Source organism: Leiobunum rupestre, chromosome 8 (assembly GCF_980474605.1).
Source record: "Leiobunum rupestre chromosome 8, qqLeiRupe1.1.hap1, whole genome shotgun sequence".
Taxonomy (NCBI): Eukaryota; Metazoa; Arthropoda; class Arachnida; order Opiliones; family Sclerosomatidae; genus Leiobunum; species Leiobunum rupestre.
Genome location: NC_143391.1, coordinates 50,576,340 through 50,592,116, shown reverse-complemented (window position 1 = coordinate 50,592,116; position 15,777 = coordinate 50,576,340). Strand labels below are relative to the sequence as shown.

Below are 15,777 nucleotides of genomic sequence, written 5' to 3'. Positions count from 1 at the left end.
GATAAACTTTGGTCTCTTTAAACTAAGCACCATTTATTGTTGATATTTTAGGAACCCAAATAGTGATAAATTTAATAACTCACCTGCAACCCTAATATGTTGTAAGCGAGGCATTAATTCACAGTCAAAACAGCACATTGTGTCACCAGTTAGGAATCTGCCTTCTTTCTTGGACAAATGACTATCAATGTTTTTCAGTTGATTTAACAATGCTCGTTTGGAAGCCTCATCTCGTTTTGTCAGCATTAGTTTGAATTTCTGGATAGATGAATGATTTGTATATAAGTAATAAAGTAGTACCAGAAGTATATAATATAAATCGAAAAGTATTTATCTTCCTTTACTGCAAATGTTTGCGTGAAAAATGTACCTTCATAGAAGAAAAACTTTTACAGGGCAATTATTTAATACAGTGATTTTCTGATACTATTTCTTAAAAACTATGGGTTTATAAATAAGTAAATATAATTATGAATTTTAATTTTGGCAGTTTAAATCGTCAGTTGGAGTAATACAGGTGGAAATGTTTCGAGTCATGATGCGTGTATTAGTTGCCATTTAGCTGTAACCTCCTTAGAAACTGAATCTAGCCTCCAAAGGTACATTTTTCATTTTTACCTCATAGATTGTCACTTTTTTTTATCACAACTGTACTATATATTTCTGGTAATAGTACTGTAGTGGCTAGAGAGAAGCGAATGTAATAAAGGTCAGAAAATAAATATTTACACATTAAAATTAAATAAAAAATCCACTATGGATTCACAAGGGAAATACTTTATTTCCCATCTATAAACCTTGTCATGCGAATGCCTAGAAACCTTTCAAGAGTATGGGATGTAATTCAGTCATGGTGTGGTTGTTCATTACATTTTGTTGACTTACGAGAGGGGATCAAATACCAACCTTTGGCACTATCAGAACTATTTAGATAATTTGAAAATAGCTAGAAAATTTGGGCTGAAATTCAAGAAATAATCAGGGTTATTCAACTTTTAAGAGGTTGGTTTAGAGCAGTAAAACAATAATACACCTGCACTAATTAGTCAGGCTTTCTCTTGCTGCAATCTGGGTGCATAAGGGGTTTTGTCAACAGTGCCGTATATTGCAGACAAATAGAAGCTTGTGAAAAATAAAAACTTCATAATTTATCAACCTCACAAAGTAATAAAATTTATTTACTTTGAGTGATTTTAAATATTTACTGAATCAACAAAATTAATAAGTAGGTTACCCAGATGCAAAAACAATTAAAAACTGAAAGCAAGTTGTCTTATTGGCAACATCGAAAAGCTTCCATAATATAGCCTACTATAATTGAATAACCCTGATAGAATGTGCATTTGACAGCGTGTGCAATTCCTTATATGACTTTGGATCGATTTAGTGGTTTACAAATTTTTAGTGGCTTTAGTTTGTAGCTTTGGCGGGTGGTTTAATTATCAATAAGATTTGACTGATCCATCAAGAATGATAGTGACAGACTTCTTGGCCAATGTTACTTGACAGTTGCAAAGACTAGTAATCCCCAGTCACCATAAAATCATTGGTGTCATACTACACAATTATGTTCCTTGGGCTAGAGCTATTATTTAGCTAGCTGTTTGGTTATCCATTCTTCGAACGGTTCATTTTAAATCAGTGGGGAATAATGCCACAATAGCTACTGTTTAATCAGTATATTTCACTGTTTTAAGTCTTGTAACCCAGCCAAAAGCCTCAAACATTTAAGTTTTGGCCTAAATGAGGAAAATTAGTTTAAGTTTTTTGTTAAAGCAAGTGGCGGCTCTATCATTGCCACCTGTATTATGAAAAGGCCCCTGTTATTAGAGATGGCAATGAATATCAGATTCTTTGAAAAAAGAGACTTTAATGGAGAATGTGGTGCCATCTATTAATGGCAAAGGAAGCTAAAATTAAAAATAGCCAAATTATAACGTCGACAGAGAGCCATTGTAGAGTATTATAGTTATACAACTTATACTCTATTTGAAGGAATTTAACCTAAATTATACATCCCATGTAAAAATATTGTTTATAATTGCTGTAATTTATGTTATTGAACAATTTCAAACGATTCAATAAACACGAGGGGTACCAATAAGTACCACCTTTTTGATTCCGACGCTAGCAACATCTATACAAAAAAGAGCTACTTCACATAGAGCCACCACTTGCTTTGATGTTCAACCCCACCCTTAAATCTGGTGCAATTTAAAACTAAACGTACTCATGTTGTATTGTCTAAATGAACATTATGTATCCTGCAATAGAACTCTCACAACAAGATAAAATGTTTTCTAACGTCACAACGTGTAGAGCCAAAATTACCTATTTTATTTAACAATTGTAACTTTTTGATTTAAATTATAATTATAATAAAAGTTCGCAGTTACAAGCTTTTACACTGTTGCCACAAAATTTTGAGATTCAAATTCCCTGACTATTTCTTGTTTTCCCTGACCTTTTAAGACAAATTTTTATATTATATTTTACTTTTATCAGAAGTTAATAAATTTAAATGGACTTATATTTCAGTAAAAAGGTTATTGCAATGTTGAATTTTTTTTGCAAACTTTCAAGGAAATAAATGATAATCATAGATCTAGAGTAAAATTACCTTCAAAAAGTGTCAATTCCATGATTTACGAATTCATAAAATTCCCTGACAACCCGGTTTTACGATAAACACAGCATCTCTCCATCCACTATTAAATGTACCATTATGTTCGTAGATTAAATAAAAGCTTACACTGTAAAGGTTTTCAATAACTGTTGCAGTGTCTTTGTCCTGTACAAAAAGGTTATGACCTCCAGGCACATTCTTCATGATATACCTCTCAATTTTTTCATTTTCCAAAACAGCTTGACCTCTGTCTATGAGGATTGGTGGTGGTGTAGAGTCAAAATTGGAACGAAAGTCTGGTGGAGGCTTTAGCATGTCAACCGTAGTCACCTACAAAATTTAATGCATTATAGCTTTAGCTTTATCAGACACATTTTAGGTATACGAATGACATACTTTCAGTGAAATAGTTTTAAGTTCCGCCAGAAGGTAAAGATCCATAAAATACTCTTGACAAAACAAACACGCTCCTTTTCGCCTTCCATCTATTGTCGAAGCCTACATTTAAAAAAATAGACGAATAAATTATTACTTCTATGCAAAATACATTTATAGTGGTTAAACCACCATATTGGTTTATTTATAAAACTTTTCTCGGAGCATCACAAAAACAGGGTTAAGTTTTCAATTCCTTAACAGAGTTGCTGGTGGTAAAATAATTTTTCAACCAGATAACACAAGAATCCATTTAGGAATGTAGTTAAATAACATAATTATCAATGCCTTAAAAGAAATAATTTAGAAACAAATTGGCTTTAATAAGTTATTTAAAATCACGATTTCAATCACCTATTATATTTTCAAATGTTTTTAGTAGCAATGATAATTCAAATAATTAAATTAAATTAGCATTAATTTTAATTTACATGGTTTATAAATGCTAATTAACAAGTTCCTAAGAAAAAGGCAGAAAAATCAATATAACCCAAATTAGAAATGAAATTTAAATTAATAACCTGCTATTAGACTTATCCCAATATTTATTAATTTATGAAAATAGTTCTTGAAAATCATTATGTAAAATTGAGGTCAGTGGCATTAAACGTTCGCTAGTAAAGGCGATTCTAATACGCTAGGCCTAATAATTTTCTCTAAAGAATATAATAGAACAGACATCCAATTTAATATTTTAACCTCAAAGCCAAAATGATATGATAAACTTTCAATGTTATTAGCCCACTTCTGTCAGAATTTCAAATAAGGAATTTTTTTTTTTAGCAGTTTGAAGAAAGTTTGTTACTATACTCCAACCCCTAATTACAGACCGGTTATATAATTCTCGAATTTTATGAATTGTGTAACCATAAAAGAAACATTTAATCACAATTTGATTAAGGTCAGTTAACAATAACAATAGCACTCGTTTTTGTATTAGTGCAATTTTAAAGAAACTTTATACGCAAATTCTGAAGGTTAACCGATCGAAAGTTACAAAAGGTACAGCAATAATAAAAAAACTGTTTAAAAGGCTCCATATATTAACCCAACCTGGGGAGTAATTAAGGGTTAAGAATTTTTCTCAATATAAAATACAAACAAATTTTTTAAGTTGGGACCATGTTAAATAAAATTAAATCTTTATTTGAATAAAATTATTCCTAAAGTTGGCTTATTTCAAAAACTGACTAGTGTACTAAGTGGTCATTATTATTTAATTTAAACGATTTATGCAAAACATACCCTTCTACAACCGCACAATGAGTATTTCTGAGGCCATACAGATTTACATGTTTATTGGCTGCCATAGGAACTACACTATTTTGGAACAGAGTGGCTCCTTTTGGAGCACAACATTAACGTCTTATCATCCTTTCACATGTTTATAGTTTAACACCTCAACAATCTTGAAGTGTCTCTCGCCTACCGTAACAACACTTGTACCTTACTTAAAGCCATATTACCAATGTTCGACAAAATTCATTTATCAGAGCCTAAAGGACGAATGCTTTAATGTTTATAAAAAGACTTTTCTTAAATCATGTTCCCTGTAAATTAACTCACTTTCTGTACATATTATATTATTGTACATTGTACTTGTATTTATGTTAAACCTGGTGTGATGGGTAATTGTTGCTTCTTTTCGGGTCAAAAAACTTGAAACTTCAAACTGCCTTTCAACACAAATATTAAAACATTTTAAATGTACTTTTCCAACCAATTTAAGGTGGTTTAAGGACCATTAAGAAAATTAGGGACATTTAGGCATTCTAGAGACCAAGGGGAGTCAATCAAATAGTTTTAATTTTAAATTAAATTGTTTTTACACAATAGTTATTATTGACCTCATTAATTTTGGGGAACAAACCACTAAAGCTGCACCAAAAATGTCAAAAGTCATAGGACGGATCAGCCAATATTTAAACCCAAGAGGTTGTTTTATCTTTAAATATAAAGTAATGTATTCTAAATACCAAAATCATACCACACTATGAACCGTTTTTTTTTAAATTAGCACCGATGGCGATTACACCAAGCTTCACTTAAACCTGGTGTCCGCAATGTTAAATTCCCTAATCCACCCTAAATACGGAACTTGCTACTCCTTCTAAAGTTCTTTAAGAAACAATTAAATGTTCAATCACTATTCATTTAGCCTGTAAGCCATATACAAAACTCTACAGAAACAAGGCAATTAGTGAGCTTACATTTCTACAAAACTAGTTTAAGTAGCACCGTAAAAAATGTGTGGAATTTTGATTATTCTGTTTTTTTTCCTCATCCATTTACAAAATAGCGAGAATTTTAAAATTATGGGTATAACAGGTTGAGGTCACTCACTGTAGGTGCTAGACGAAATTTTTCAATGACAGAATAAACATCACAACAATGACTTGGAATTTTAAAAATTATTTTAGATCGACATCATAGAAATTGAAATATTGGAAATCAGGAAATTTTTTTAAATGTAACGAAAGTAGTTCATTTTTCTCCCAATTTAATGGGAATAAAAGCTCTTGTGGAATTAGGGATAATCAGTTCCTCTTCACAGTCAAGACTCAAGGATTGCTGTTCCGGGGGCAGGGATCATGGATGGTCTGGTGTGAGTTGATAGTGGGAATGGCTAGTTTGATTTCAGATTTTTGTTGGTAGTCCCCCCTGTGCTTTAAGAGTTTGAAAAATCTATATGCAAATTCAGTAGCTCCTTCTCTTCCTTACATAGTGCTTATCATATTTAGGTATTTTTCTAGCCCTATTTCCGGAGTAAATTCTCTTTATTTAGATTTAACTTTAAAATACCCCTTCATTGATTTCCATTTAATTTAATATATTTAGGATACTGTTCTTGAAAGGAAATTTAAATTTGGAATAATTTATAAGCTTATCTTCAGGAATTAATGATAATTTGGGATAGAGCGAGAAATAAGAGAATGAACAATGAGCCATTGGAATTGTAAAATAGGTTCAGGGATTTTATTCATAAATAAGGGGTCTTTGGAAATCAGAGGCTAACCAAGCTTCGATTTTGCAAATTTAAAAATATTTCCTTATCACTTTCTTTGAATTTAATAGTTTTCCATTTGACAGCCCTAGAGCGCTCTGGATCGCTCTGATCAACATTTATTGTTCCATTTGCGTGCTCGGATTTGCTCCTATCAAGTTTCGCGTGTTCAATTTCCGGCTCTCGGATGCTGCGAGATCGCCTAAAACCGATCTGCCGATTTCGACGGATCGAGATCGGAGCAAATTTTTTCGTGTTCCTTTACGATTTTTTTGGCCAAAGGACACACCAAGACGCGGAAATTCAAATTACTAGCAGACGAAAAACCACAAAGCGCGGGAATATGTTAATGGCATGTTCCATTAATTTTGAGGGTTGACTAGTCGATTGGGGCGAGCTCTATGACGTCAGAGACAGATTCAGAGTGAATCTCGAGCAAATAAATGTAAAACGCTATAAGACTTGGTTTGTCAAAATTGCATTACAGCCCTGCATCAAGGCTTTCAAGATTTATATAATGGGCGAGGGAATTTATTCAATGGGCAACCGTTTTGCCATGGCAACGAAAAATGTTTTTGACAACACAAAATATTAAATTTTCCCATTGAAAATAACATGGGATTTTGACCTCAAATTGATCAAAAGTTGTACAATTTTGATGCTTTTTTGTCAATTTTTATCTATTTTATATATTTTTGGCATTTTCGAAATTTTGAAATTTGTTAAAAATTTTCACAGAGAGGGGGGGGGGGGGGGAGGGGCTAGGAACATAGAAATCTCATAGGTAACTAGAATGCTGCCGCCTACGGCCGAGCTTGACGCCAGTTCATTTTGAGAGGCCGTAGAGTGGTTCCGCCAAGGAGGATAATAATCCTTCTTGATTCTGCTACTATAGTGGGAGATGGGTGACGTCATTCTCTCTGGTGACATTAAATTCTTGGCAGAACCAGTCTTTGAGCTCTGATTGGCTGAGATCTGGCTATCGTCTGCGACGGCGTTTGGTCCATTTGCCAGTTACACGGCAGCATTCTAGTTACCTATGATATTTCTATGGCTAGGAATCGGTCAGAATCCCATGTTATTTTCAATGGGAAAATTTAAATTTTTTGTTGTCAAAAACATTTTTCGTTGCCATGGCAAAACGGTTGCCCATTGAATAAATTCCCATTAGGATTTTTCAAGTTACATGAAGGTCTACCAATCCCCCGAGTTTGAACGAAATCGGTGGGTTACACTTCGGGATGTCTCCTTGTCAGTAATAGTGTTGTCTTCTGATACGATTTTGAAACTTTGTAACGTCACAGCTGTAGTGTTAATAGTGGCCGCCATGACAGTTACTGTTTTTTGTCAATAGGATCAATAGGCAAATTACAATGGTGACGTCGCAGGGTTTCAGACGACAACACTCTATAGCAGCAAGTGGCGTGAGGAAAACTAAGTGGCAGAATCTGCTCAATCTGCACGGTGAAAAATTGTTGAGCATTATAATTAGACAACTTATACTCTACTTAGTGGACTCTTATCTAAATTATATATCCCATGTAAAATATATGGTTAAAAGTTGCTGTAATTTAAGTTGTTGACAAATTTACAAACGAGCCAATCAAAGCGATGTCCCGAATTTTGGGTCAAATTGTAGCTGAAGTATCTTGTTCTATTAGAAAAAATGAGCTACTACACGTTGAGCCGACTCTTGCTTCAAGAGTAAATTTTTAATCTAGATATCCTTTATATATTTAACATAAGTAACGTAATAAAATAGTGTTTAAATTTGATTAATGGTTAGGGCTGTCTTAAAGAATTTTGAAATTTAAAATAGGAACCTTTTATTACAAAGGTTCAACGCTCTAGTTCCCTTTAGATATAAAATGTAGAATATAAAAAACAGGATCAGTCCAATGAATAGATAAAACTTACAAAACCAAATTTAATGTATTTCTCCAAGTACCTTCTTACAAAAATCACAACAGCGAATTTTATTCTATAGTAAAAAAAAATGTTAAAGGGAATATAAATAAAGAAATTGGAAATAGTAATTGAATTTCAAATCCAGATTTCACACTCCGACAAATATATAGTATAGTTCGATGGGAGTTTTACCCCCAAAATTATGCAGCGAGTTCTTAAGTAGAATCTTCAAATGAAAAATCTTCCAATACAGGGTTGCCACAATATTTTAAGATTTAAATTACCCGATTTGTCCCCGACCATTTATAGAGATTTTGTTTGAACTTGTTAAGGCCTTAATTAGTCAATGTTTAGATAATATGTTACTTTTACCAGAAGTTATTGAATTTACTTCATCATATATAAGTATAAAGGTGTTTTAGTAAATAAATACCTTTTTATTGCAATGTGGAAATTACAACACCCAATTATCACACAACTATTCGCGACCTAAACGAGTCTAGGTGGCATAACGGCGCTAGCTTATCCGAGGTAGCGTCTGCTACCGACAAATTAAGAAGTCATAAAATTATCTAAGTATACACTCTTTTATATCCTTATTTGTGAGAGCTGCCATTTTATTACAGGTCTGATTTCAAATAGTGCATGCAAGGCCGCTTCAGGCGGTCAAGTGCACGCGACGTCTCGAGCTGATGAGCACGTGCAGGCGCCCTTGCCTGTACTATTTTAAATTAGGCCTGTAATGAAATGGCCGACTTCGTAAAAGAGTGTATTAGCAAACGATACAAAAGTATCATTTTTTATAAAGTCGAATTAACGAATAACGACGAGGAAAAACTAATAGCGTCTGTAATAGCCGCTACTTATCTAGGTTAATAATAATAAATAATAATAATAATAATCAGCTAGGCTAATACCCAAGGCACCACCTTAGGCCTAAGTCATCATGCGACTTTTGAAGCACTTAATTCAGGTTTCGATGGCGTAGCGTTAGTTTTCGATCGCGAAGAGTAAAATTATCAAAATATTTTATTTCCCGACTTAAAATTGACTTTTTAGGCCTATTTATAAATTTCCCAGACTTTTCCTGACTATTGACGAATTTTGAAATGACGTTTTAGCGCGCGACACTACAGGTACATGTCTTGGGCACACAGCCTTCTTTGCGTGCTTTTTTGACCATAACATGTAGAGGTATTTTCACGCGCAAAATGAATTTTAAAAGCCGTCAATTGGCAACAATGCACTAAGGTCGGACAGCTGGAAAAAAGTGATGGCTAGTAAGGACTTTTGACCCGAAAAATCAATCAACAGCGCTCCTAGCGGCACAAAGACTAATTTCTTTGATACGCTTTCTAATTTTGAGGCGCGAATGTCCGCGTAGAGGGGAATGGGCAGTAATTTTCGTTTTCACCCAGAACGTGTGACGCAAATGTGACAGCGTGTAATAGTCGTCAATCCCCGGGATGCCGGACACACCCTTTTCAAATCCTCGTTGTCGTCTGCTCCAGACTACACCGAATTCCAGGAGTTATTTCTGTCATTCGTAAAATCGTAATCGACAAAAAAGCGTGAACTCTCTGATGCGGAAAACATCTCCGTATTCATTAAATTTTTCCAGTATCGCGCCACGCGGATATTCTGCAAAGGTCTTTCCGCGTTTCAAACGTACCAACAAAATTTGGAAATTAAAAAACAAGATAGGCAAGACTATCATAATATTGAAAATTTTCTGAAGCCGCAGCGTTTCTAGAGTTACGTTGAAGCCGCAGCGTTTCTAGAGTTACGTTGAAGCCGCAGCGTTTCTAGAGTTACGTTGAAGCCGCAGCGTTTCTAGAGTTACGTTGAAGCCGCAGCGTTTCTAGAGTTACGTTGAAGCCGCAGCGTTTCTAGAGTTACGTTGAAGCCGCAGCGTTTCTAGAGTTACGTTGAAGCCGCAGCGTTTCTAGAGTTACGTTGAAGCCGCAGCGTTTCTAGAGTTACGTTGAAGCCGCAGCGTTTCTAGAGTTACGTTGAAGCCGCAGCGTTTCTAGAGTTACGTTGAAGCCGCAGCGTTTCTAGAGTTACGTTGAAGCCGCAGCGTTTCTAGAGTTACGTTGAAGCCGCAGCGTTTCTAGAGTTACGTTGAAGCCGCAGCGTTTCTAGAGTTACGTTGAAGCCGCAGCGTTTCTAGAGTTACGTTGAAGCCGCAGCGTTTCTAGAGTTACGTTGAAGCCGCAGCGTTTCTAGAGTTACGTTGAAGCCGCAGCGTTTCTAGAGTTACGTTGAAGCCGCAGCGTTTCTAGAGTTACGTTGAAGCCGCAGCGTTTCTAGAGTTACGTTGAAGCCGCAGCGTTTCTAGAGTTACGTTGAAGCCGCAGCGTTTCTAGAGTTACGTTGAAGCCGCAGCGTTTCTAGAGTTACGTTGAAGCCGCAGCGTTTCTAGAGTTACGTTGAAGCCGCAGCGTTTCTAGAGTTACGTTGAAGCCGCAGCGTTTCTAGAGTTACGTTGAAGCCGCAGCGTTTCTAGGGTTACGTTGAAGCCGCAGCGTTTCTAGGGTTACGTTGAAGCCGCAGCGTTTCTAGGGTTACGTTGAAGCCGCAGCGTTTCTAGGGTTACGTTGAAGCCGCAGCGTTTCTAGGGTTACGTTGAAACCGCAGCGTTTCTAGGGTTACGTTGAAACCGCAGCGTTTCTAGGGTTACGTTGAAACCGCAGCGTTTCTAGAGTTACGTTGAAACCGCAGCGTTTCTAGAGTTACGTTGAAGCCGCAGCGTTTCTAGGGTTACGTTGAAACCGCAGCGTTTCTAGAGTTACGTTGAAGCCGCAGCGTTTCTAGAGTTACGTTGAAGCCGCAGCGTTTCTAGAGTTACGTTGAAGCCGCAGCGTTTCTAGAGTTACGTTGAAGCCGCAGCGTTTCTAGAGTTACGTTGAAGCCGCAGCGTTTCTAGAGTTACGTTGAAGCCGCAGCGTTTCTAGAGTTACGTTGAAGCCGCAGCGTTTCTAGAGTTACGTTGAAGCCGCAGCGTTTCTAGAGTTACGTTGAAGCCGCAGCGTTTCTTAAGTTTTATTAAAATACATTTAATTACAAGTAAATTAATTCATAATTTGACCAAGAAATACCATGACTGATATATTATAATCGATATCACGATTTCACGGACAAAATCGATACAGCTTCAGATATTTCAATTTTAGTTTGACCGATAAAATTCTGCACCATTCTACAAAAACTACAACTAGCGTCAATTCCAATAGCGTGACCTTTTTCACGTAAAGGCGAGGTTAAAAAACACCCAACTGGTTTCTGTCGGCGGCATAACCCAGTGAAAACAAATCCGTGGCATGCCTCGAACGATTATTTTTTTACCTCTAAAACTTGTGGCTCGACCTTTCGAGGGGTAAATAAAACGAAACGTTTCTGGTTTTGGAAAAACCGCGTTGTAACAATCGCACACTAACCCAAATTACTAACGTGGCGAAATCGACCACGTTTTGCCAGTTATGTAAATTATTCACTTTCGGACCGTTACAAAACGCTATCAAAGAAATTAAACGCGATTTAATCAACAAACTATACTGGAATTTCACTATTTCAGTTTCTTTTTAAATACCTGACACAACTGAAATTGAAGACCGGTTCATTCTGTTACGAACAGAAAAACACGCTCCGAAAGAAAGTGGATTTCCCTACTAAAATATTATATAAATAATTCATTAAGGAATTAATAAATAAAGCCCCCGACCCGAAGCCCGTGTTGCCAATGTTTGAAAGTTGAAATTCCCATTGCTGGGTTGTAAATTTCCCACAAATTCCCACACTCCTATTTAGCCCCGCCCCCAACGAAAACTCAACGGAAAAAATGCAATAATCTTCAAAATTATTGAAAAATTTACTTTTTAAAATTAAATTTTATTGAAATTAAAATGTTTAAACATTTTGGTTGTTAGGCCTATGCATTGATTGATTGTAGTATTAGGAGGCACCTCCTTTATATTATTTATAAAATCACAAGATTCACGAAAATACACTGCTCTAGATAATTTCGGGCTTTCTATTGATTGCCAAATTAAAAAAAAAAACATAGGATAATACCCGCAGACATGAAAATTCGCACAAAATAAACGTTTTTGAAAAAATTACCTTTTTCCCACAGAGACAAAATGGACCCCGAAAATTCCCACAATATGGCAACACTGCCCGAAGCCGCTAAAATCCCCGAGCCTAGACGCCAAAACCCAACAAACAGATGGGTTAAGCCCGCGCAGGAAAACTCGTAGGGGAAACGTGTAGAGTAATCAGTCTGTGCGGAACAAAGCTACGTTCACACTCCTAGGCGTCTCCTAGCGCGCGATCAACCCATTTAGTATTTTGACTAACAAAACATTTATCTCTGACCCTATTATTTGGCAAACGAGTCTCCGTTAGTTTCGACGCAATAACGGTGGAATGGCACTCATGATATCACGACCCAAAAATAGGTTTGCCTGTCGCCAGATTAACGTTATCAGTTGGGAAATATGGCGCGAGCTGGATTTGCCTAATCGACGCTTTCAATTACTCACGCCGCTGAACTATTGGTTACCGAGTTGGAACGTCCGCACTTCAAGAATTCATTTATACAGGGAGTAAGGATTTATACCTAAGAAGAAAAGTTGATTTTATAAAATGTCTTTACGCTTGTCCAACTTGTTGAAATGTTGCCCTGGAATAGTTCAGCCAATGCCTATGAATGAGTTCATATGCTCTTTAGTGGGAGAGAAAACGGATCCACAGCTGCAGCGGGGAGGCAACATTTCAACAAGATGGCCAAGGTTATTTTGTAAAAAGAACTATTATGTTGCTCGCGTTCCGACAATAAGCTCCTTTTCCGGAGTTGTTGATTTATGATTTATTTGTTTTAATCGACCTTCTTTTAAACGATATTTTTTAAATCGACCTTCTTTTAAACGATATTTTTTAAATCGACCTTCTTTTAAACGATATTTTTTAAATCGACTCTCTTTTAAACGATTTTTTGTAAATCGACTCTCTTTTAAACGATTTTTTGTAAATCGACTCTCTTTTAAACGATTTTTTGTAAATCGACTATTTTATACGATTTTTTTAAATCGACTATTTTATACGATTTTTTTAAATCGACTATTTTCTACGATTTTTTTTTAAATCGACTATTTTCTACGATTTTTTTTAAATCGACTATTTTCTACGATTTTTTTTAAATCGACTATTTTAAATGATTTTCTTTTATAAATCGATTTTCTTTTAGATGATTTTCTTTTATAAATCGATTTTCTTTTAGATGATTTTCTTTTATAAATCGATTTTCTTTTAGATGATTTTCTTTTATAAATCGATTTTCTTTTAGATGATTTTCTTTTATAAATCGATTTTCTTTTAGATGATTTTCTTTTATAAATCGATTTTCTTTTAGATGATTTTCTTTTATAAATCGATTTTCTTTTAGATGATTTTTTATAAATCGATTTTCTTTTAGATGATTTTCTTTTATAAATCGATTTTCTTTTAGATGATTTTTTATAAATCGATTTTCTTTTAGATGATTTTTTATAAATCGATTTTCTTTTAGATGATTTTCTTTTATAAATCGATTTTCTTTTAGATGATTTTCTTTTATAAATCGATTTTCTTTTAGATGATTTTCTTTTATAAATCGATTTTCTTTTAGATGATTTTCTTTTATAAATCGATTTTCTTTTAGATGATTTTCTTTTATAAATCGATTTTCTTTTAGATGATTTTCTTTTAGATGATTTTCTTTTAGATGATTTTCTTTTATAAATCGATTTTCTTTTAGATGATTTTCTTTTATAAATCGATTTTCTTTTATAAATCGATTTTCTTTTAGATGATTTTCTTTTATAAATCGATTTTCTTTTAGATGATTTTCTTTTATAAATCGATTTTCTTTTAGATGATTTTCTTTTATAAATCGATTTTCTTTTAGATGATTTTCTTTTATAAATCGATTTTCTTTTAGATGATTTTCTTTTATAAATCGATTTTCTTTTAGATGATTTTCTTTTAGATGATTTTCTTTTATAAATCGATTTTCTTTTAGATGATTTTCTTTTATAAATCGATTTTCTTTTAGATGATTTTCTTTTATAAATCGATTTTCTTTTATAAATCGATTTTCTTTTAGATGATTTTCTTTTATAAATCGATTTTCTTTTAGATGATTTTCTTTTATAAATCGATTTTCTTTTAGATGATTTTCTTTTATAAATCGATTTTCTTTTAGATGATTTTCTTTTATAAATCGATTTTCTTTTAGATGATTTTCTTTTATAAATCGATTTTCTTTTAGATGATTTTCTTTTATAAATCGATTTTCTTTTAGATGATTTTCTTTTATAAATCGATTTTCTTTTAGATGATTTTCTTTTATAAATCGATTTTCTTTTAGATGATTTTCTTTTATAAATCGATTTTCTTTTAGATGATTTTCTTTTATAAATCGATTTTCTTTTAGATGATTTTCTTTTATAAATCGATTTTCTTTTAGATCATTTTTTATAAATCGATTTTCTTTTAGATGATTTTCTTTTATAAATCGATTTTCTTTTAGATGATTTTTTATAAATCGATTTTCTTTTAGATGATTTTTTATAAATCGATTTTCTTTTAGATGATTTTCTTTTATAAATCGATTTTCTTTTAGATGATTTTCTTTTATAAATCGATTTTCTTTTAGATGATTTTCTTTTATAAATCGATTTTCTTTTAGATGATTTTCTTTTATAAATCGATTTTCTTTTAGATGATTTTCTTTTATAAATCGATTTTCTTTTAGATGATTTTCTTTTATAAATCGATTTTCTTTTAGATGATTTTCTTTTAGATGATTTTCTTTTATAAATCGATTTTCTTTTAGATGATTTTCTTTTATAAATCGATTTTCTTTTATAAATCGATTTTCTTTTAGATGATTTTCTTTTATAAATCGATTTTCTTTTAGATGATTTTCTTTTATAAATCGATTTTCTTTTAGATGATTTTCTTTTATAAATCGATTTTCTTTTAGATGATTTTCTTTTATAAATCGATTTTCTTTTAGATGATTTTCTTTTAGATGATTTTCTTTTATAAATCGATTTTCTTTTAGATGATTTTCTTTTATAAATCGATTTTCTTTTAGATGATTTTCTTTTATAAATCGATTTTCTTTTATAAATCGATTTTCTTTTAGATGATTTTCTTTTATAAATCGATTTTCTTTTAGATGATTTTCTTTTATAAATCGATTTTCTTTTAGATGATTTTCTTTTATAAATCGATTTTCTTTTAGATGATTTTCTTTTATAAATCGATTTTCTTTTAGATGATTTTCTTTTATAAATCGATTTTCTTTTAGATGATTTTCTTTTATAAATCGATTTTCTTTTAGATGATTTTCTTTTATAAATCGATTTTCTTTTAGATGATTTTCTTTTATAAATCGATTTTCTTTTAGATGATTTTCTTTTATAAATCGATTTTCTTTTAGATGATTTTCTTTTATAAATCGATTTTCTTTTAGATGATTTTCTTTTATAAATCGATTTTCTTTTAGATCATTTTTTATAAATCGATTTTCTTTTAGATGATTTTCTTTTATAAATCGATTTTCTTTTAGATGATTTTTTATAAATCGATTTTCTTTTAGATGATTTTTTATAAATCGATTTTCTTTTAGATGATTTTCTTTTATAAATCGATTTTCTTTTAGATGATTTTCTTTTATAAATCGATTTTCTTTTAGATGATTTTCTTTTATAAATCGATTTTCTTTTAGATGATTTTCTTTTATAAATCGATTTTC

General features: G+C 32.7%; 1 protein-coding gene across 1 annotated transcript in view; it reads right to left on the bottom strand.

Moving 5' to 3' along the window:
• Clic (chloride intracellular channel protein 5) overlaps positions 1–15,777 on the bottom strand; it is a 41,435-nt gene that overhangs the window by 1,469 nt on the left and 24,189 nt on the right. Inside the window, exons 2-4 of the mRNA XM_090155181.1 lie at positions 3,023–3,124; positions 2,753–2,956; positions 84–258 (exon numbers count right to left, since the gene is read on the bottom strand). Of these exons, the coding sequence (XP_090011307.1) occupies positions 84–258; positions 2,753–2,956; positions 3,023–3,124 (481 nt within the window). The remainder of the gene's footprint in view (positions 1–83; positions 259–2,752; positions 2,957–3,022; positions 3,125–15,777) is intronic.